This window comes from Sphaeramia orbicularis, chromosome 6 (assembly GCF_902148855.1).
Source record: "Sphaeramia orbicularis chromosome 6, fSphaOr1.1, whole genome shotgun sequence".
Lineage (NCBI taxonomy): Eukaryota > Metazoa > Chordata > Actinopteri > Kurtiformes > Apogonidae > Sphaeramia > Sphaeramia orbicularis.
In genome coordinates, this window is record NC_043962.1 from 1,567,681 (window position 1) to 1,592,680 (window position 25,000).

The 25,000-nt window shown below is 35.6% G+C and overlaps 1 protein-coding gene across 1 annotated transcript in view; it reads right to left on the minus strand.

The window, feature by feature from the left end:
• LOC115421181 (large neutral amino acids transporter small subunit 1-like) overlaps positions 1–15,982 on the minus strand; it is a 53,941-nt gene extending 37,959 nt beyond the window's left edge. The window contains exons 1-2 of the mRNA XM_030136927.1: positions 15,224–15,982; positions 7,185–7,310 (exon numbers count right to left, since the gene is read on the minus strand). Of these exons, the coding sequence (XP_029992787.1) occupies positions 7,185–7,310; positions 15,224–15,800 (703 nt within the window). The 5' untranslated portion in view covers positions 15,801–15,982. The remainder of the gene's footprint in view (positions 1–7,184; positions 7,311–15,223) is intronic.
• Between the last annotated feature and the right edge of the window lie 9,018 nt (positions 15,983–25,000).

Genomic DNA, 25,000 nt, shown 5'->3' on the forward strand with positions numbered 1-25,000 from the left:
ATGAACAGCTTAAAATCAAAAATATCTGTCCCACCTTCGGATTCAAAGGTCAGTATCAGCATGTGGGATAAGTAGGATCACAAAATAAAAGACACCATGTGAAAGTACAGGTATTGCCCTAAATTTTGACACCAAGCACAACTTGCTTCTATAAATCCCATATTTTAGCCGAAATTGTCCACATTTAATTTGAACTTTTAACATAGAAGGATTTATAGAAGCAAGTTGTGCCTGGTGTCCAAATTTAGGGCAGTTCCTTTACTTTCACATGGTGTCTTTCGTTTTGTGATCCTACCTATCCTACATGCTGATATTGACCTTGGAATCCGAAGGTCGGACAGATATTTTTGAGTTTTAGCTGTTCATATATCATACATAACATAACATAGGACCTTAATTTTACAGATCCATTCCCTAAGTAGACCAGATATAGCACATCAAATTTCTAATGAATATGATGATTAGTTTTTGTGTAATGAGTGGCCAAAAGTAGTATTTTAGAAGTTCGCGATGGATAAAATCTCAACTTTGTCATTCTCTGTAACATACAATTATAAATTTTAAGTACATATTTTCACATTTCTTAGGACTATAGATTCCTGTGAAATGATTCTGAAAATTTCAGACCTCTAGCTCTTGTTGTTCAGAAGTTATAGAAACCTGAAAATAGCTGAAAATTTCAAGTCTTAATTTTGGTCGCAATTTTAGGGTACCCCCTACCTACTTCAAATGGTCAGAACTTTGGAACTATTTACACTTAAGCCTTGAAATTTTGGATTTTCCCATCATATATAATGTTCTATAAGTATGTAAAAAATTTAGAAAAATCTGAGAGGGTCAGGTGGGGACCACTTGATGAAATTATATGGAATGACCCATCTATCCATCTATCTATCTATCTATCTATCTATCTATCTATCTATCTATATCTATATATATATATATATATATATATATATATATATATATATGTCACAGTAGAGATTGAAATCCAGTAGGAGACAAACTAAAATTCCTATCTGTCCTAGTAGGATTACAAATCCTACTAGGACAGATTGAAATTTTAGTTTGTCCTAGGACAAACTGAAATCCTACAAGAAATTAGGATCTGAAGATTAACCCTAACCCCCTGATTCTGTCTGATTTTAAGTGTGATGAGATATTTGGACTAGAAATGAGACAAATACACTTGGTAAGATTTAGACTTTTTTCCAGTGTAAGGATGTCAAAATCATTTTAGTTCAGGGGCCACATCCAACCCAATATGATCTCAAGTGGGTCAGACCAGTGAAATACTATTATAATAGCCTATAAATAATAACTCCAAATTTTTCTAATTTTTCAAGTTCAAGGGCCACATGCAGGCCAATGTGATCTCAAATGGAAGTAAAATAAGAAAATTTTAACTTATAAATGATGACAACTCCACATTTTCTCTTTGTTTTAGCATAAAAAAAGTAAAATTACATGAAACTGTCTCACTGAAAAGTTCCTCTGTAGGTGATTCTGTCTGATTTTAAGTGATGAGATATTTGGACTAGAAATGAGACAAATACACTTGGTCAGATTTTGATATTTTTTCCAGTGCACAGGGTTCCCCTCATTGTGAAGTCCCTCACAGCTCAGTCTATTTCTGTTTCCTCTCCCACCAGAAAAAAAAAGTCATTCTGATCTGAAGTTCCCTGGGTCTCCCTTCGCCTCTCTGCCTTTCTTTGAGGAGAACAGCATCCGACATTAAGACGGGCGGCCATAGGAGCACAGCAGGCTTTGGCAGGAAACACACTGCCAGCATGACAGGAAGTGAATCGTACAGGTATCTAGTGACTGTTTGGAGTTATTGGGAAGGAAATAGAACGGTATTATGTCACTTTCAATATTCAGGAGCGGAAAAATCACAGCTTTTATGAGCATTAGACTAATTTCTACGACACGAACCTGAAGACCTGCAAGAACTGACACAAACAGGAAGACAGCCAAGTTTTGGGAGTAGGGGTGGAAGAAAATATCAGTTCCGCAATATATCACGATATTTCATTTCACAATACTGTATCAATATTAAAAAACACTGTGTCAATATTTTTAGGTATTTATTCAAATGCATGATCCTGTTGGGATCAAACAAAAATGTGTTTAGTATTTGTGCATATTTCTAGTGTAATTCAATTCTTCCAGGAAATAATCACTTTAAAAAAAATTGCCTTTTTAACAGTATCATGATATATCGTGATATATTGCATTGTGATCCTAGTAGGGGTGTGAGAAAATATCAGTTCTGCAATATATCAAGATATTTAATTTGACAATTCTGTATCGATATTAAAAAATACTGTGTAAATATTTTTAGGTATTTATTCAAATGCAGATATTGTGGAGGTTCATTTTTGTTTTTCTTTTTTGTTTATATTTTATTAATCATTAATTAAAACTCTTTTATTAAATAATGTTAGCTCCTTTGTTGGGATTGAACTCAAATCCTGTTCTGATGTTAGTTTTGAACTAATAGAATATGAACATTTGAACAGGATCTGAAACTGTAATGTCTGTAAAACAGAATTTCAGTTTGAACACAGGAACATTTTGTGATATAACATTAGATCCTGTTTTGATCATTAATAAAAATGTGTTTAGTATTTGTGCAGATTTCTGCTGTAATTCAATTCTTCAAGGAAATAATCATTTTTAAAAATGAAACAAACAAAAAATTGCCTTTTTAACAGTATCGTGATATATCGTATTGTGATCCTAGTTACCTCCGCCAAGGAGGTTATGTTTTTGCTTGTTTGTTTGTTTGTCTGTTTGTCTGTCTGTTAGTGTGCAACATAACTCAAAAAGTTATGGACAGATTTTGATGAAATTTTCAGGGTTTGTTGGAAATGGGATAAGGAAGAAATGATTAAATTTTGGTGGTGATCGGGGGTGGGGGGGCCCACAGGGGGGCCCATTTCCAACAAACCCTGAAAATTTCATCCAAATCTGTCCATAACTTTTTGAGTTATGTTGCACACTAACGGACAGACAAACAGACAGACAAACAAACAAACAAACCCTGGCAAAAACATAACCTCCTTGGTGTGGGGGGGCCCACGGGGGGGGCCACTGATCAGCCTTGGCGGAGGTCTGTGCTCTCCGAGTGCTTCTAGTTTGTTTGTTTGTTTGTCTGTCTGTTAGTGTGCAACATAACTCAAAAAGTTATGGACAGATTTGGATGAAATTTTCAGGGTTTGTTGGAAATAGGATAAGGAAGAAATGATTAAATTTTGGTGGTGATCGGGGGTGGGGGGGCCCACGGGGGGGGGGGGGGGGGGGGGGCACTGATCAGCCTTGGCGGAGGTCTGTGCTCTCCGAGTGCTTCTAGTATTGTGATTTGTATCGTATCGCCAGATTCTTGCCAATACACAGCCCTATTAGTAAATGAGTTTGTAAATTTTTTTTGTGTGTGCAAGAGTTTGCACACGTTTTAATTAGGGATGTAACCATATGAAAATTTCATATCACGGTTAGTGGGACAAAATTATCACGGTTATCATTATTATCGTGATATTATTGAAATTGTGCTCAGAATATTCAAAAAGTACTAATACACACACTGAAATAATTTAAGTAAGTTGTATTTTGAAAAATAAATAAATAAATAAATAAATTAAATAATAGCCACAATGTACTTTCTGTTGCAGAAACATTAAAAGATTAACATGTAAACAATCAAATATACAAATGTGCATTACAGATGGCCCCTTATGGCCATTGTTTGACCATTTTCCAGATTAAGTTCGACTTGTTTGAGTTTCTTTTTGACAGACAGACAGACAGACAGACAGACAGACAGACAGACAGATAGACAGATAGATAGATAGATAGATAGATAGATAGATAGATAGATAGATAGATAGATAGATAGATAGATAGATAGATAGATAGAGCCTGGAGTGCTGCTGCTTCTCCAGGAAATGAGCAGTACCATTAGTTTTCAAACTGCAGTAATCAATCACTGTTATCATGATAATTAGAATTTAAACGGTAATTCTAACCGTTGGCAATTTTACCGCAGTTTATTGTTATACCAGTAATCGTTACATCCCTAGTTTTAATACACGTAAACCTTTAGTAGATCCGGCCTTTAGGTCTTCAGTGTTCTGCAGGTGCACAGTTCTCCTCCTGAAGGCACCGTTAAAGCCTCTCGTCTGACTCCATCTTTGGACTTGTTGTGATAATAGACCACCAGGAAACCCTCCACAGTGAATGGGACACCAGTTCCAGTTCTCATTTGTTCAAAGAGGCCAAGTCTCCATCTTTGTGCGACTCCAAACTCCTTGCTGCTAATGAGTGGAGTTCCAAATGAAAGAGGCAGTGTTCTACTTTAACGCTATTGTCTGGTTCCTCTGTGCCATCCTCCTGTGTCTGGCTGCACTTCACAACATCCTGCGGCCTTAATGAGGAGTTCGGCCCGACTCCAGGAAGCCAAACACCGGCTGCTCGCCTCATACAGACGAGCGGTGTGGACAAAACGGAGACAGGATGCAGATGAACTTTAGCTCAATTTGTCTGAAGTGAAATACAGTCTGAGTTTTGGTCCAGGATACAATTAGACAGACAAGGATGAAAAAAGGAAAAAAGATCTGGAAACCTGGGCTATGTATTGGCAAGAATCTGGTGATACAATACAAATCACAATACTAGAACCACAATACAATATATTGCGATATATCATGATACTGTTAACAAGGCGATATTTTTTGTTTTGTTTGTTTCTTTTTTTTAAAAGATTATTTCCTGGAAAACTTATTTTGCAGCATTTGGATAAATAAAGTTTTAACATGTGGCTTTACCAGTACAAAAAAACCCCACACAAATAAATAAAGAAAGAAATAATATTTTATAGACATTACAGTTTAAGATTCTGCTTAAATGTTCGTATTCTATTGTGAAAAGAATCCATTGTGTTCAGTCCCTGAATCACCCAACATCAGAACATTATTTTTGTGCATTCCCAATAAAAAAAAAAAAAAAATTGCCTCTTTCAGACAGTAAAAAGTGTTTTTAGGATGCTTTAAGTATCCATTATTTAACAAAACAACGTTATCAATTTCAAAAAAACTACATTTATGACCTGCAATATCACAATACTACTTTTGTAGAATACAAACAAACAGAACAAAATACCCATGCGAATACAGAAATAAAAGAGCTGGAAAAACAAAAAAAACAAAAATGAACCTCAGCCATGTCTGCATTTAAAAAAATACCTAAAAATATTGATACAGTACCTTTTAATATTGATTTAGTATTGTGGAGTGAAATATTGTGATACCGATATTTTCTTACACTGCACCTACAGCTTATACCTTTCCTTTATCTGTTGTTTTAAGTGTGAAATAACAGCTTTTAATAACTCACCACCATCTGATGTCAAAACCCTGGTCATGAACAGATTTCCACTATACACTCGAATGTTATTTATGCAAAAATTCTTTTTTTTTTTTTTTTTTTTTTACAATTGTTCTATGTCTTTTAATCTATTCTTGTATTTTACTCTGCTATTTTGGTTTTTATTTATTTTTCTATACATCACTTTGGTCCACTGTGGTTGTTTTAAAGTGCTTTACCAAAAAAGTTGGATTGGATTTTACTTCGCACATTACAGTTTATTGCTGCACCTTACTGATTTTTTTTTATTTTAATTTTATTTTTTATTGGTTTATTTAATAGGGACCATGCACATTTATGAACATTGCTGTATAAAAAAATACACCTATGCAAATATGCCAGAATTAGTAAAAATAACTACTTTTCATCTGCAGTTCCTACGCAGGTGACAGAAACAAGACATAAAACAGCCAACATTAGTACATCACTCGTTTGCTATCAATTAAAAAAAAAAAAAATTGATTAGATTTTTTTTTTAACAGTTTTTATACTTCTAATTTATTATGTATAGTGTGTTTGCTCTTGTTTTCTATTTTTATTCTTATATTGTATTTTTATTGTCATGCTGCTGCACTACTATCTATCTATCTATCTATCTATCTATCTATCTATCTATCTATCTATCTATCTATCTATCTATCTATCTATCTATCTATCTCTTTCTTATGTTCTGTGAGTGACACAGATTCCTTACATTTCTGCTTTTTTACATCAAGGTGGCGGGTAAAGACACATCAGTATTTAAAAAAAACAGCTGCTTTGAAGAAATGGGCAGAACACCCATTACAACCAAACCACATCCTGTTTTAGGTCATGTGACTCAGGCTGCACCAATAAACTCAGGGCAGTGTTTAATGGGTGTGGGTCACAGTCTGAGCACGCTGGCTTCATAGACGGTGCAGCTGGAGGATTTTAGGGACAGTTTGTTACCCAGTGGTTACAGTTATGGATGGATTTGGATGAAATTTTCAGGAAATGTTGATACTGGCACAAGGAGAAAATGATTAAATTTTAGTGGTGATGGTGGTGGGGGTGATCTGCCTTGGTGGAGGTCTGCACTCTTCAAGCACTTTTCTAGTTTTTTAGTGTTTTTACTTAATTTTGGTAAATTTATTGCTTATTTTTTTGCATGCTATTTAGGATTTTCTAAATATTTGATTAATTTTGGATCATTTTCTATAATAATAATAATTCAACAATAATGTATAAATTTTATAATAATGTATGTCTTTTTCTTCGATTTTGTTCAGTTTGTGTCTAATTTTGTTCACGTTACTTATTATTTTGTTGATTTATTAATTTTTATTCATTTTGCTGCTTATTTTTTAGGTTTTTTTTTTTTTTTGACTTAATTTTGGTAAATGTAATGCTTTTTTTCAAGCTATTTAGGATTTTCTAAATATTTGATTAATTTTGGGTCATTTTCTATAATAATGTGCATAAACGCAGTGTGTCCATCCACTGTCATTGATCCAACTCCATGGGTTTACTTTTTCTTCAATTTTGTTCAGTTTGTGTCAAATTTTGTTCATGTTACTTATTATTTTGTTGATTTATTCATTTTTGTTCATTTTGTTGCCTTTTTTTTAGGTTGTTTTTTTTTTTTTACTTAATTTGGGTAAATGTATTGCTTTTTCATTTTCAGTTAGATGATAAAGTGTGAACGTAAAGTTAAGTGATGTTGTCATACTCTCTGGGTGGGAAAACTAAAGGCAGAACCAAGACCCCTGCAGTGTGTTTGTCTAATGCAGCATTCTTACCTAGGCCGATCTTCACGAAGCCGATGATGATGATGAGAGCCAGCGCCAGAAGTTTTGCCGCCGCGAAAAAGTCCTGCACTCTGGTGGCCGCCCTCACACTGTAGCAGTTGACAAATGTCAAGAGGACTGCAACGAGAAAAACAAAGACAAACAGGGAGACTGTAAACAGTGGGGCTCAAACACGACTTACAGTAAGATCCTGTTTCAGTTTCAACCACAAAAAAAGATTTTAGTAAGTCAGCTCAAAACACACACGAGAAAACTCACACCATGCCCACACTACACCTCAGACAGTTTCATATGAGTAATTTCAACTGATACTGAGTAATGGAGAGATTTGTATCAGGCAAGTACAGTAAAACTAGCCTTTTCTTTAAAACCATGTGTGTGTCTAGGGGTGTAAGAAAATATCAGTTCTGCAATATGTGATATTTCATTTTACAATACTGTATCGATATTAAAAAGTACTGTATCGATATTTTTAGGTATTTATTCAAATGCAGATATTGTGGAGGTGCATTTTTGTTTTACTTTTTTGTTTACATTTTATTTATTACTATTTAACACTGTTTTATTCAATAATGTTCATTCCTTTGTTGGGATTGAACTCAAATCCTGTTCTGATGTTAGTTGTGAACTAATAGAATCTGAACATTTGAACAGGATCTGAAACCGTAATATCTGTAAAACAGAATTTCAGGTGCAACACAGGAACATTTGGTGATAGAACATTAGATCCTGTTGGGATCAAATAAAAATGTGTTTAGTATTTGTGCAGATTTCTGCTGGAATTCAATTCTTCAAGGAAATAATCATTTAAAAAAACAAAATGACAAAAAATTGCCTTTTAACAGTATCATGATATATAGTGATATATCATATCATGATCCTAGTGTTGTGATTTGTATTGTATTGCCACATTCTTGCCAATACACAGCCCTATGTGTGTCTAACTTCTACAGTAAGCAGTGGAGGCAACTGCTAAACAAATTCCTGAGGGAGTGAAGCCCTTCCCACTATACACTTTTTTTTTTATATACACACATGTACTCTGTTTGTACTTTCTATACACACACACACACACACACTTGTTGAAGCGACCCCTAACCCCGGACCCCATTAAAAGTGATTAACTAAAGCAGCAGGTCCCTTCAAAGCTCCTAAATCAGGTCGGGGGCCACAACAGAAAGACGAGACAAAGCACAATGAGGCCCAGTGTTAAAGAGAGCAGGACAAAGACCCAGGCAGGCTGAGTACAGTAGAGAGCTGCAAACACACACACACACACACACACACACAGCCTGTCATCCACGCTCACCCAAAGCCAGGCTAATGCATGGGTATGTATTTATATACAGTATATACATGCACTGTATGAGTCATGCATGCAAGCCAAGGTAATAATAGTTTTGGATTTTTCGTTATAGTTTAGTTTTATTTAGTTTTGACTTTTTTTCTGTAATTCAGTTCGTTTTAATTTGTTTTTAGAGCAGGTTTGCTAGTTTTTATTACTTTTCATTTTTTTCTAAATGTTTAGTTTTAATTTAGTTGTAGTTCAGTCGTCTCTTTTCTCTTCTTCTCTGTCGTCGTATTCAAATCAATCCCAGACAGGACTCTGCTGCTTTCTCCCAACTTTAGTCTCCATGTTTCCAGGTAGAGTGGGGACCAGAAGACGACTAGAAACCACAAGTGAACACAAATGACGGACCGTTAAATGTTGTATGGTGCCACTAGCTAAAATTGCTAGAGCGAAATAAATTGATTTCGTATCAAAACTACGTTGACAAAGACGACAACGAAGGGAATTTTATCCCTAATTTTTATACGTTTTAGTTAGTTTTGTAAACACACAATTCAGTTTCAGTTAGTTATCATGTTTTCTTTTAATTCTAGTTTTTATTTATTTCAGTTAATGAAAATGTTTTTTCAATTCTAGTTTTCGTCATTTCATTAGTTTTCGTTAACGATAATAACCTTGATGCAAGTGAATGCAAAGTAGCACAATGATCTGAATTCCCACAGAAACAAGTCAAACGGACCAATAACCTGCTCCACAAAAGACCTGTGGAGGTGTGTGTGTGTGTGTGTGTGTGCGTGTGCATGTGTGTGTGCATGTGTGTGTGTGTGCGTGCATGCATGTGTGTGTGTGTGTGTAGATTTGGTTCTCGGCCCCTCACTGACCCGAACCACCCCACTGCCCACACCACAGCCATGCACACACACACATATTAAGGCGGGTAATCCCCATGAAACACACACACACACACACACACACATAGACGAGGAGGCTCCCGCTCCCTGGCCTTGTCATGTGGTCTCAATTGGGATTTAGCCTTCAGTCAATCTGAAGATTAGGTACTAGGGTTACAGGCTGACACCACACACACACACACACACACACACACACACACACACACATACACGTGTACATACTGTCATACGTAAGCATGTATCCACACAGAGCTGGAGGAGGATTGTTGTGTGGCTGGAAGAAAAACACCTAAAATCAGAAAGTGCGCACAGTAAACCTAATAATCCAGGTTCATCTCATTATTAAGACTCAAAACAACATATATAATAATATTCAGACTAGGGATGTAACGATTACCGGTATAACGATAAACCGCAGTAAAATTGCAGACGGTTAGTATTACCATTAAAATTCTAATTCTCATGATAACCGTGTTTGATTACCACACTTTTCCAGAGAAAACGCTTATGTAAAGATCTGCTTTTATGTCAAATATTTGAGTAAAGTTTTAATTTATTACAATTTTAATTTTCTATACCTAATATTTGGAACCAATATTCACTTTTAAAGTCTGTGAAAAGGTTCGTTAAACATCTGTATGTTATTTATGCAATAAATTATATACATTTTTCAAATGGGATTTTATTTTTTTTTTGTTTTCTGTCCTTTTGTGTTTTTATAGTAGGTTAAAGTGAAAAAAATAATAGGCAGATGAAATAGATGAAGTTGTGCTGAAAAAAAAAAGATCCTAAACATGGGGATAGTAAACATTTGTTTCTATAGTATATAAAGGCAAAATCAAAAGGACTGAAAAAATGGATGAAATAGGCTCAGACCACTAAGGGTTAATATTAGAATGTTTCTGCATTGTGCCAATTATTTTATTAGTTTTTTTTTTGTTTGTTTGTTTTTTTCAAAATACAACTTGGTTAAATTATTTCAGTGTGTGTATCAGTACTTTTTGAAAATTTTGAGCACAATTTCAACAATACCGTGATAATAATGATAACCATAATCATTTTGGTCACAATTACCATGATATGAAATTTTCATATTGTTACATCCCTAATTCAGAATGATGAAAATTCACCAGTACTTAACTAATACTGGGAAAGAAAGCTTTTAAATGTTGTGTTCCCACTGCCTGGAGTAACAAAAAAAGGGGCTAATAAATGAAGGAGCTTTAAATACATACAAAGTCATTTTAAATGACTTAAAAATGAATTAATAACAGTAAAAAAGTACAATTATTTGGTGAAAATGTTTACATCCAAATAGGGATGTAACGATTACTGCTATAACGATAAACCGCGGTAAAATTGCCGACGGTTAGTATTACCGTTTAAATTCTAATTTTCATGATAACTGTGTTTGATTACCGCACTTTTAGGGGAAAAAACCCTATGTAAAGATCTGCTTTTATGCCAAATATTTGAGTATAGTTTTAATTTGTTACAATTTTTATTGTATATACCTAATATTTGGAACCAATATTCACTTTTAAAGTCTTTGAAAAGGTTCGTTAAGCATCCGTGTGTTATTAATGCAATAAATTATATAATGAATCCAACTACATGAACTCTTTACAACCTACAACTGTTTTTATTCATCTCTATATTTAACCTTTCCTGAGTGATTTGGCGCAATTTATTATACTTTTATCTTTTGCATTTTGGATATTTGAGTGAAAATCAGGTATTTTCCTCTGTTTCATTTACTGATGGTGTAGATTTTCATAACAACTCAAACTAAATGGAAAGTTTATCATATCAAGACTGAGCAAAATGTGACTTTTTCAGCAAAATATATCATTAACTCAACATAAAAATGATTTGTTTTATCTGTGAATTGGTGTTGTAGAAGATGACGGTGTTTCCACGGTAACTACGGAGCCTCTGAACGTCCAAATATGGGTCATATCTGATGACCATGAAAAGATAAAGAACTGTATTTTACACCAATTATTTCAACATATTTCTCAAATTTTGTTCAGTTTGTGGCTTATTGCTGATTATTTTTTCTTTTTTTTTTAAATTCCTTTTCTTAATTTTATTGATTGCTTTGGCTGTTCCGGCTCATTTTGTTGGCTAATTAATTTTCCTTCATTTTTGTTGCATTTTTTGATTATTTAGTTTATTTTTCAACATTTTCTTTCCTATTTCATTATATTTTCTTCAATTTTGTTCAGTTTTTGGTTTATTGGGTTGATTTATTATTAATTTTTATTTCTTTTATTCATCACTTTGGCTGTTTTTGTTTATTTTGTTACTTTTACTTTATTTTACTCAGTTTGTTGCCTATTTTGTCCACATTATCATTATTTGTACCTTTTCTTTCTTCCTTTTTTTTCATTTTATCCACTGTCATTGATCCAACTCCATGGGTTTTACTGGTGAATGAATGTTGTAGAAGATGACAGTGTTTCCACGGTAACTATGGAGCCTCTGAACATCCAAATGGGTCATATCTGATGACCATGAAAAGATGAAGAACTGTATTTTACACCAATTATTGACATGTATTGATAGGATTAATGGATCAACAGGTATTAAACAGTTTAGATCAGTAGATGGTTTTTATCAGTGGTGGATGTTTGGGTCTTTATGGGTTAAATGTTCAACAAATAATGACGACAGTTAAATAAACTCTGTTTTAACAAAAACTTAGGTCATTATTACTTTGGTTTGATGTGTGCGAGCATCCTCATCTATTGAGCTGATGTAACAAGGAAGAACTTTTTACCAGTGCATGCACCACCTGCCTATGGTACGTACTGTATTTACTGCACTGGTGTCAAACATAAGGCCCGTGGACCCCAGCTGGCCCACCTAAGGGTCCAGTCCAGCCCATGGGATGAATTTTTGAAATGCAAAAATTACGCTATACTGAAAATATTAATCAATTAAAATCAATTTAGTTCAGGTTCGACATCTAAAGTGGGTCAGATCAGTAAAATACTATCATAATAACCTATAAATAATGACAACTCCAACTTTTATCTATGTCTTAGAGGGAAAAAAGTAAAATTACATTAAGAAAAATGTTTACGTCTGCAAACTATGCTTTTAAAAACTGTAAATAACATGCACAACCTGAAATTTCTTCAAAAAAAATGAGTGCAATTTCAACAATATTTAACCTCAGTTAATTATTTACACATCACAGTAGATCTACAAATACACAAAACATTTAGTAATAGACAGAATATTGGTCAAATTGCACTTATTTCTTTTAACACATTTCAGCTTGTTCATATTTATTCAAGTTACTTGTGTTTTTTAGTGACAGAAAACTTTGGAAATCAACACAATTTCATGTAATTGTACACTTTTACACTAAAACAAAGACATTTTTGAATTATTTATAGGTTAAAATGTTCTTTTTTAGTGTAAAAAAAAAAAAAGTAAAATTCCATAAAAATATTGACATTTACAAACTGTCCTTTCACAAATAATGTGAATAACCTGAACAACCTGAAATGTCTTAAAAGAAGTCAGTGAAATTTTACCAATATTCTATCTGTTATTAAATGTTTTGTGTATTTGTACATCCACTGTGATGTGTAAGCTGTAATGTGCATGTGGAAATGATAAACTGATGCATATTATTGTTAAAATTGCACATTTTTTTTTATAAATTTCAGTTTGAATTCGCATTATTTAACCCATAAAGACCCAAACATCCACCACCGACCAAAATCATTTACGGATATAAAAAGTTAAATACCTGTTGATCCACTAATCCAATCAATCCATGTAAATAATTGGTTTAAAATACAGTTCTTCATCTTTTCATGGTCATCAGATATGGCCCATTTGGACGTTCAGAGGTTCCGTAGTTACCGTGGAAACACCGTCATCTTCTACAACATTGATTCCCCAGTCAAACCCATGGAGTTGGATCAATGACAGTGGATGGACACACTGGGTTTATGTTCAGTAAATGACAGATTGGACTGAAAAAAATCACTTTTTCCTCCAGTTTTTTCTGTTGTTGGTGTGATAACCCTCAAATGGAATCTCAGCATGATGTTTAAAGTACATGACCAATAAAATAAATACAGGGAAAACACCTGATTTTCACTTAAATAAATGCAAAATGGAGAGGATAATATTGTGATAAATAGTGTTAAATCACATAAGAAAGGATTAAATAGAGAGAAAAATTAATATATGATAATAGATTTGCTGAAAAGACACTTTTTTTCAGTTTTCTCTGTTTCTGATATAATAACCCTTACCTTTAACCTGACCTTATATGAACATCTACATGATGAGTCACTTAAATGTGGAAAATAGATTATTTGCACTGAAAACAAAAAGAAATTCTGATTAATATTATCATAAATGGTAGTGAATAAATTAAGAAAGGTTAAATGCAGAGGGAAACTGATTTGGAGGTTGCCAAAAAATCCTAGAAAAATACATGATCTACACTGAAAAAACAAAATAAGGAGGATAATATTACAATAAATGGTGCTAAATCATTTGAGAAATATTAAATACAGAGAAAAATTTGGGAACTGACACAAAAGTAGCACTAGGTCTGTATAAGTTAAACTTCTTCTTCTTCTTCTTCTTCCTTAACCCATAAAGACCCAGTTAATGAGATTTGCTGGAAAAGATACTTTTTTTTCAGTGTTCTCTGTTTCTGATATAATAACCCTAACCTTTAACCTGAGCTTTAATGAACATCTACATGATCAGTAACTTAAATGTAGGAAAATAGATTATTTGCACTGAAAAAACACAAAATACAGAACACAATATTACAATAAAAGGTGCTAAATCACTTAATAAATGTTCAATACAGAGAAAAATATGGGAACTGCCACAAAAGTAGCGCTGGGTCTGTATGAGTTAAAGAAACTTGCAGATATAAACAGTTTCTTATTTAACCCATTAAGACCCAGTTAATAAGAAAATTGCTTAAAAAGGCAGTTTTTTTCAGTTTTCTCTCTTTCTGATATAATAACCCTAACCTTTAGTCTGAGCTTTTATGAACATCAACATGATCAGTCAATTAAATATAGGAAAACAGATTATTTGCACTGAAAAAAAAACCCACAAAATATAGAAGATAATATTACAATAAACAGTGTTAAATCCCTTAACAAATGTTAAATATAGAGAAAAATGTGGGAACTGACACAAAAGTAGGTCTGGGTCTGTATGAGTTAAAGAAACTTTGTAGATAAAAACACTTTCTTATTTAACCCATTAATGAGAGATTTTCTGAAAAAGACACTTTTTCCACTTTTCTCTGTTTCTGATGTAATAACCCTTACCTTTAATCTGAGCTTTTATGAACATCTACATGACCAGTGAATCAAATATAGGAAAATACATGATCTACACTGAGAAAACACAAAATAAGGAGGATAATATTTAACATTTGTTAAGTGATTTATGACCATTTATTGTAACATTGAGAAACATGTGAACTGCCTCAAAAGTCGGTCTGGGTCTGTGTGAGTTAAAGAAACTTTGGAAATAAAAACACTTTCTTTCATGATGTAATCTGACTTCTTCACTCTTATGGTACTGGTTCGGCCCATCTCAGATCATACTGGTCTGAATGTGGGTTCCTGGTTTACTGGTTTAAGTCACACGTGGTGTGTGTGTGTGTGTGTGTGTGTGTGTGTGTGTGTGTGTGTGTGTGTGTGTCACATAATCACAAACACACACAGGAAGTGCACCTCCATCAACACAACATTGCATCATGTGGCAAGTTGCATCATGTGGCATTGGCACATTGGCTCGGCTCGGCTCGGCTCGGGTCTACTCACGGATGCAGAGGCAGGCCACCAGCTTGGCCGGGACCTCCGGGACCAGACACACCGGGAACAGGGGCTTGATGATGTAGGTGGCGAACACGTAGGCGACGATGTACTGAGAGGAGGGACGGATGATGAGCAGCTCGATCCACAGTTTGAGGAAGGCGGGCAGGGAGCCGTACACCTCCAGGATGTACGCGTAGTCCCCCCCGGACTTGGAGATGGTGGTCCCCAGCTCTGCGTAGCACAGGGCTCCCACCGTGGAGAAGACCCCGCACACCGCCCACACGATCAGGGACAAGCCCACGGAGCCGGCCTCCCGAACCACGCCGGTGGGGGTGACGAAGATGCCCGAGCCGATGATGGTGCCCACGATGATGGCCACGCCGTTGACCAGGGTGATGGTCCGCTGGAGGACCACCCCTTCCTCCGCCTTGGCCCCGGCGGCGGGGCCGGTGCCGGTGTTGTTGGCGTCTGTCCCCGGGGGAACTGCCGCCTTCTCCGCCGTGGACAGCATCCTCTCCGTGACCTGCTTGTCCTCCTCTCTGTCCACGGAGGAGTTGGAGTTTCTCTTCTTCAGCCCGGACATTGGCTCTTTCTTCCTTTCTTTCTTTTTTCCCTCTTTTTTCTGCTTGACTTCAGTCGGAGGTGATGCGTCCCGCGGTGCCTGTGTCCTTCCGCCGCTGTGGTCCTTAGTGCGGGTCCTGTGTGCGGCTGACCACACCGGGACTCCTCGGTGCTGTGTGAGTCAGGACAGCGTGCTCTGCTCTCACTTCTACGCGGAACCGTGGAAACTGTCATCAGTTCAGGCCCTCCTCCGTCAAGGCCAACCCACCGCACGCACACCGACGTCCTCCTCCTTAACTCACGCCGGCGGAGGATTCGTGCTTTCCCGCCCTCTGGTGGCCAAATGCCGCGAGACTTCCCCGGTTCATTTCTTCAAAAAAAATTTTCCTCGTTTGTTTTTTGTTATTATAGTAAAAAAAAATAATAATAAATAAAATAAATTATTATTATTATTATTATTATTATTATTATTATTATTATTATTATTATTATTATTATTATTAATAATAATAATAATAATAATAATAATAATAATAATAATACAACTTCTCATAGAGGTAATAGGAAATGGAAAGGCATTACATACATCAGCATTTATATAAAAAAAACTCAAGGCATTAAAATAATAGTTTATTTTTGTTTTGATTGTCTTTTTTTCATATAGGTATTATTGTTATGAAATGGACAGAGTTTATTTTTTTATTTCTTGTATTGATATTTGTGTTATGAAATGGACAGAATTTATTTTTGTTTTTTAAATGGGTATTATTGTTATGCAATGGAAAGAGTATTTTTTTATTTTTTATATGTGTATTATTGTTATGAAATGGACAGAGTTTATTTTTTATTTTTAATATGTGTATTATTGTTATGAAATGGACAGAGTTTATTTTTGTTTTTTATATGGGTATCATTGTTATTAAATGAACAGCGTTTATATTTGGGGGTTTTTCATATAGGTGTTATTGTTATGAAATAGACAGAGTTTATTTTTTTATTTTTTTTATATGGATATTTGTGTTGTGAAATGGACAGAGTTTATTTTTGTTTTTTATATGTGTATTTTTGTTATGAAATAGACAAAGTTTATTTTTTATATATGAATATTTGTGTTATGAAATGGACATAGTTTATTGTTTTATTTTTTATATGAATATTGGTATTATGAAATGGACAGAGTTTATTTTTTAATATGTGTATTAATGTTATGAAATGGACAGATATTATTTGTGTTTTTTATATGGGTATTATTGTTATTAAATGGACAGTTTATTTTTGTTTGTTTTTTCTTCATATGGGTATTATTGTTATGAAATGGACAGAGTTTTTTTGTTTTTTATATCGTGTCTGTGTTATGAAAGACAGTTTGTTTTTGTTTTATATATGGGTATTATTAACACGAAATGGACAGTTTATTTTTTGTTTTTTATATGGGCATGGTTAGGAATTGGACATCATTTATTTTTGATAAGTATATTGCTGCTAAGAAATGACAGTTTATTTTTGTGCATTATTGTTGTGAAACGGTTAGTGTACTTTTGTTTCTATGCGTATTATTGTCATGAAAAGATCTATAAAGATGTATAACAAGTGTAATTTTTGCACATTTGTATTTTCAGTAGAGCAGCACATTCTAACAGGAATATTGTAACTCCCTTGTAAATCTTTTGTACATTTCTGTACATTTACAAAAACTACATAACATTGTTTATTTATTTCTTTTTTCTTGCTTTTGAGTTGCTTTTTTTCTCTACTTTAACTGTGTTGTTTAATAAAGTATTTCTGATTTTCTGATTCTGATAAAACATGGGGAGTCCAAAAAAAAAGAGAACAAGCATTAAAATAATAAATATATTTCAGAAGCTTCGAAAATAGTTTCCACAGTCGGATGGGAGTTTCTTAAATGAGTCATAGAGGAGAAAATATTTGTAGTTTGTTTTTCAGACAGTTTAAGTTTAGCAGTTGTTTCATTTCCTCAGATGCTGTTCCTCAGAACAACACCCACCCCACCCCAAAGGGAAAGAAAAGCAGTTCAAAATTATTAACAGTTATTTCCCAGCAGGAACAATACATAAAAAATGTTTTGGTTTTAGATGGAGCTGTGTGGATTCTGCTCAGAAAGATGACACTATTGATCACTTTTTTTTCTCTTGTTCAATTAAAAAACGCTTTTGGAAAGACACAGCAGATTAAATGAAAATTAAAATGGATCGAGTACCTTACATGAATGTGGAACAAGTAATATATTGTAATAATTTGCCAGAGGAACTCTTTAGAATTTCTAACAGAATAATTATTTTGGGTAAAAACCACATTCGTAAAAGTAAACAGCAAAATAAAAAACCCATCCCTTAATGAGTTGAAAATTGAACTAAAAGCCTTGTTTTTGTCTTTGTCACTCCTAAAGGACTCAAAGGAAAATATAACTGTTATATGAGGACGTTTTTAAATATCTGTTACTTCAATAACATGAACTTTGGTGTATTTTTGTGTCTCATTCAGATTGAAAGTACATGTTTAATTACAGTTTTATGGAGACTTAAACTACATGTAGTTCAACTCCGTTTTACTTTAACTTGTTGGTAGTTCAATTACACTCATATTTTCTGCTGCGTCCAGTAGTTCCAGTACTTTTGGAGGAATTATTTGTACTTTAACGACTCAAGTTGTAAACTACAATTTTGGGCAACAACATAAAATTAAAGTTTTTTTTTAAAATATAAATTGTATTTCTTCATTTGAACCCAGTCCCTTTTCCTTTCCACCTGAATGTTTTTTTTTTTGTTTTTTTTTTTACTGGAGAAAACACTTGCAGTGCTTGTTGCTAATATGCTACATACTAATGCTAGCTACCATTAGCACTCCTATTTGAATTTGTTTTTGTTTTTTTTCGAACAATGAACAATTGAACAGTATATATACATAATAGTATTCATCAAAAAAGGACAGAAAAATTCACAATATATTTTACATTTAAGATATATAGAAATACATCTAAGTTAAAAAAAGATAGATAGATAGATAGATAGATAGATAGATAGATAGATAGATAGATAGATAGATAGATAGATAGATAGATAGATAGATAGATAGATAGATAGATAGATAGATAGATAGATAGATAGATAGATAGATGAAAAATGCGCGAGGTATAAATATGAATTATACAAATTAAATAAGATTATACACTTGACATAGTTTTTTAATTTTATTTGCTTTAGAATTTATCATGTTCTTTAAATTGTCTAAATAATTGGAGAAAAGTGCTTTAAAAACAATAACGTTTGGATGCTGGTGTGCAAATTTAGTGCAATGAATGTGAAATTTGGCAAAAATAACTCAAAGGTTGATAATATATGTATGTAAAGTAATGTATAGTATTTATTTTGTTTGTTTATTTATTTTAACTGCATTGGGCTGTTGTATATGTCCTGTTTGTGTGTGTGTGTGTGTGTGTGTGTGTTTGTGTGTGTGTGTGTGTGTGTTTGTGTGTGTGTGTGTTTGTGTGTGTGTTTGTGTGTGTGTGTGTTTGTGTGTGTGTGTGTGTTTGTGTGTGTGTGTGTTTGTGTGTGTGTGTGTGTGTGTGTGTGTGTTTGTGTGTGTGTGTGTGTGTGTGTGTGTGGGCGTGAATGGTGTAAGATTAATATAAAAATTTAAAATTGTAATGTAATGTAGAGGAGACCCCAGGAAGAATAGCAACTGAATCATCAGTTGCTAATGGGGATCTTTAATGAATGAAATAAATGAATTTTTTTTTTTTTTCTTTTCTGGATTTATTTTATCAGTTTGTGAAAGGCCAAATAAAATATGTTGGAAGTTCAGTTTACATGAGGGGTCAGTTTTGGTGTTTATGAAATGATTTAAATCCGTCCTTTCCTCCTGAATGTCTTTGAAGCCATGATCATGTGATGACATCACAGCCAACACTACCTCTGATTGGCTGGCCCTGGCACCACTCCAATGCTTCGCAGATGTACGATCATTACTAACGTCATATGGTCGTCACCACTGTGGACAACCCTCCACCAGCCCCACCCCCGATAGAGACGTACCGCCCCAACCATGTCCATATTTGGTTCCATGTACACCACATGTATGTTCTCAATTTAACACTGAAAATAAAAAGGAGTTGCTAACATAGGCAATGTTGAAGTTTTGTTTCTGTTTTTATATTTTAACTTGTTTTCTTTATAGGATTTTTATTGTTTTTTAATCCTTTTATTGTTTTTGTTTTTTTTTTATTGTGTGTTTAGTCTTCTGTACAGCACTTTGTATCACTGCACAATGTTAAATGGGTGAAAAGAAAGAAAAAACAATAAAAAGTGTGTTACAAAAAAAAATACAGGACATCATCCTGTTTGAGGAGCACAAACCAGGTCTACGTGGCTTCATTATGACATAAAAACGCACCAACAGTACATGTGTAATATCACAGAAGCAGGAAACACTCAACAATGTGCAATCCATCCAGATCTGAGACATGCACCCAGACCAGCCGGACCGGTTCTGCGGAGCTGGACTGAATCTCACACACTGAAAACATCCTGAGGGCGTCGATGCCAGGAACTGAATCTGAAGTTTACACCAGATCTGAGCTCCTCAAACACACACATGCACCGCTTTATTCATGTTGGAGAAAATAACAGGCTGTCAGCGGCTGATCTAAAATGCCCATCTGTAAAAACTCTACACGTTCCTGGAGTGAATTAGGGTTTTTTTTGGCTTTTCAGTCTTTTTTTGTTGTGGTGATTTGAGTTCTGCAGCGTTCACGAAACACATGTGAGGACAGAAACCCATTCATCCAGATTCCAAGAGGAGGGACAGCGAGTCACAGCCTATTACATCATACACACTGCTTCCACTGCATGGAATAACACACACACACACACACACACACACACACACACACACACACTCTTACAGCCCTAAACTGGCCCCTCCAAATGGTCCCACCCACCCCACTGGATGAATGTATGAAATACAAAAATGACACCGAAGGCATTAACCCATAAAGACCCAGAGCAATGTTTGATTTTATGTCTCTATTTTTAACTTTATCTGAAGCGATTTATCACCAGTTTTTCAAATATTCTGCTCAGTATTTTGAATTCTGAAGTGAATATCAGGTATTTTCCTAAATGTAATTTACTGAGCATGTAGACGCTCATAAAAGTCCAGAGTAAATTCAAAGGTTATTAGATTAAATCAGGGGGAAAAAAATCAAGAAATCAACAAAATATATCAATAACTGAACGTAAACCCAGTGTGTCCATCCACTGTCACTGATCCAATTCCATGGGTTTATGACTTTTTCTTCAGTTTTGTTCAGTTTAAGTCTAATTTTTGTCATGTTACTTATTATTTTCTCTCTCTCTTTAACCCCAACTGGTCAAGGCAGACAGCCATCCTCCAGGAGTCTGGGTCTGCTCCAGGTTTCTGCTGTTAAAGGGAAGTTTTTCCTTCCACTGTCACCAATCACAAGTGTTTGCTCCTGAAGGATTCTGTTGGGTCTCTGTAAACTTGATTTGATTCTGATTTGAATTGATAAAGCACTTTGTGACTCTGTCTGTGAAAAGTGCTCTATAAATAAAATTTACTTACTTACTTACTTATTTTGTTGATTTATTCATTTTTGTTCAGTTTGTTGCTTATTTTTGAGTTGCTGTTTTTTTTGTTTTTTTTTTTACTTAATTTTGGTAAATTTATTGCTTATTTTTTTCATGCTATTTAAGATTTTATAAATATTGGATTAATTTTGGGTCATTTTGTATAATAACTGAACATAAACCCAGTGTGTTCATCCACTGTCATTGATCTAACTCGGTGAGTTTTACTGGTGAATCAATGTTGTAGAAGGTGACAGTGTTTCCATGGTAACTATGGATCAACAGGTATTTAACTTTTTATATCTGTAAATGATTTTGGTTGCAGGTGGATGTTTGGGTCTTTATGGGTTAAATAAATTGAATTCTTTGACATGTTCCCAGGGTGAACGCAGAGCTAAACTAAACTGTTCTCTTTTTATTCACCGTAGGCCTGAGCTGCAGAACAACCACCACCTCCAAACACTCCCTTCTTCATAACTTACATGTATTTTACAAACATCAGTGACACATGCTGCTGTTGTACATCATCTTAGACCTGAGGGGTTTGTGTTCTGGATATTACTGCTATGGCTGCATTTTTTACTGCACTCACAGGTGTCAAACATGCGGCCCGTAGGCCCAAATTGGCCCACCAGAGGGTCCAGTCAGGCGACAGGTGACATGGACAAAAAAATGAGATTTAGGCCACATTTGGCTGCAGTCTGAACGTAGCCTTAGTGTCAAAACCACAGGAACGGTCATCAAATCTAAGTAGAAAAGCACCTTGGAGAGCACAAAGGCAAGGCAGACCCCCCCCCCCCCCATACACACACACACATCAAAATGTCATCATTTCTTCCTTGTGCCAGTATCAACGTTTCCTGAAAATTTCATCCAAATCCGTCCATAACTTTTTGAGTTATCTTGCTAACAGACAGACAGACAAACCCTGATGAAAACATATCCTCCGCCGTTCCTTGGCAGAGGTAAAAATCTGTAATTAAAGACCTGAGCTCCAGTAGATCCAGTGGAACAGGAGGGTTTGTGTCGACACCGGTGCCAGATCCAAATGTCGATTCAAGCGCACAACAACGGACCTGCTGCACCCAGCGGACGCCCCAGATTTGGACCAAACAAAGGAGACACAGGTAAAGGAGTGGCCTGAGAGCAGGACTGGACCGGAACCAGGTGGACCAGGTGGACCAGGTTTCAGGTTTGTTGTGCAGGTGGTCACATGGGGGGGAAGCGAGAGCCTGAAGTATCACACCAGTGAGAGGTGCAACAACCCACTGACAGTAACATGAGTCCACAGTGTGTGCTCCTGGACCGAGCCAGATCCAGACCCCGATCCAGATCCCACTGACAGGACGCATAAACAGTCTTCTACCGCTGCATGAGGCACACGGACCTGGAGGCGCACAGGTCCGACTCACACCACGGTAGAAAACACCCACAGATCAGCCTCAGTGTCATGGAACCCACGCACAAATCTGCAGTGTGTGTTTGGTTTTCAGCGGTCGAAGCCTCTAATTCCTCAGATTCAGTACACACACACACATACACACACACACACATACACACACACACACACACACACACACACACACACACACACACAGTACATTGACAAAAGTATTGAGACACGTTGAATTCAGGTGTTTTACCTCTGGGATTCAAAACAACACCCCCTAGTGGTCACAAGTCTGTTAATACAGTTTATGGAGGAGATTTTTATTATTACCATATTTTCCAGACTATAAGCTGCTACTTTTTTCTCACTCTTTGAACTTTGCGGCTTATCCAACGATGCAGCTCAAGTATAGTTTTTTATGGGCTAACGTCCTCCAGGGGGCGCTCTAGCAGGAAGCACAAAAGCAAGACAGATAGATGGAAGAGGTGATGAAGAGGAGAAGTTTTAAGATGAACTTTGAACAATCATTTTGCACAAACCCTCATCATGGAAAACACACAAAGAAATGCATATGATGCAGCTTTGAAGTTCAAACCAATCAAGAAGGAAGTAGAGCTGCAGCATGGAAGAGACAATGAGAGACAACGGAAGAGAGACGCAGAAGGAGTGTGACGGAGCCTTTGTGAGGATGTTCAACTGAAGAACACTGAAGAAGACGACTGCAGTGGTTTAATGAGCAGAAGGAAGATGAAGAAACAGATCAATGACTTTTCTGGGTTTATGAACCAGCCTGTTCCTGCCGTTTTACTGCAGTGTTACAGCCACTGTTTGGAAAAAAGCAGTGAAAGTATGGAAATAAATATTTAAATAGTCTGTCTGTTTCCCATCTGTCTGTGGAAATATCTCATGTTACAACGTGGACACCTGCGGCTTATATTCAGGTGTGGCCTATATATGTACAAATATTTTTTTCTTTTAAAATTTGGTGGGTGTGGCTTATATTCAGGTGCGCTCTATAGTCCGGAAAATATGGTAGTGTTTTTATTGTCTCTCACTGTGTTTTGCCCCCCATTACAAAAGTGTGTGTGTGTGTGTGGTGGGGGTGCACTGAGCATGCTCAATCATCTATGGAAAGCACAAGGTCTATTCTATCTGCACGTTTTTAAAATTTTCTTATTGAGCAAGTGATTTAATTTTTATGAATATTTAAAATCAATCATCCATTCAGAACGCTCACCACAGACACGTCAGGGGTTAAAGGGTTAAACCCAGACCCCTGTTAGAACAGAATCACCTGAGTCCAATGTGTCCACATACTTTTGTCCACATGGTGTTCGTCCACTCACTCACTCATGGACACAGACAGACAATTTCCTGTGCTCAGATGAAGCGGTCATGCTCCAGATTTGTCGGCCAAATCCGGCAGAAGACGTGCATATCTCATATTGACTTTGTCGGTCTTCACAAAGCCTGAAGAATGCAGGACGTTTGTCTCAAATACAGCTTAATCCTCCGTCTGTCTCCTGTTTGAACCCTCGTCCTATGGCTCTGACCCCCCAGCACACATAAGACACCAACGGAGGAGCTTTTATTCAGCTAATGTGGGAGGCAGACGGAAAAGTGTGATACTCATTTGCACATATGATTGATTCAATGTTTTTTTTTTATTGCATTTCAATATATTTTGGTGATGATCTTGAATTTTATTTCATTAAATCAATCATCTTCTTTTTGTATTTTACAGCAAGTGGTGTTTAATCCAAAGGATCTTTACTGTTGACCAGGGTTTGTGTTTAACAGTAGAACAGTTAGTATCACCTGGACGACTTCAGCTGACAAACTGGAGCTTCTGTTTCTGTGCACGAAACCTTTTTTATTGTTGTGATTGTGGAGCGAGGTGTTGTCCAAGGGCTGAGCTGAAATACCAAACATGAAGAGGAGAGGAGGATTTAGAGAAAAGTAAAGACAATGATACTAACGGATAGACAGTGACATCACTGTGTATGACAAAAAAAGAGAAGAAGGAGGAGAAGAAGGAGGAGGAGGAGGAGAAGAAGGAGGAGAAGAGAAAGGAGGAGGAGAATGAGGAGAAGAAGAGGAAGAATGAGGAGGAGAGGAAGAAGAAGAAGGAGAATGAGAAGGAGAAGGAGAAGAAGAAGAAGAAAAAGAAGAAGAAGAAGAAGGAGGAGAGGAAGAAGAAGAAGGTGGAGGAGGAGAAGAAGAAGA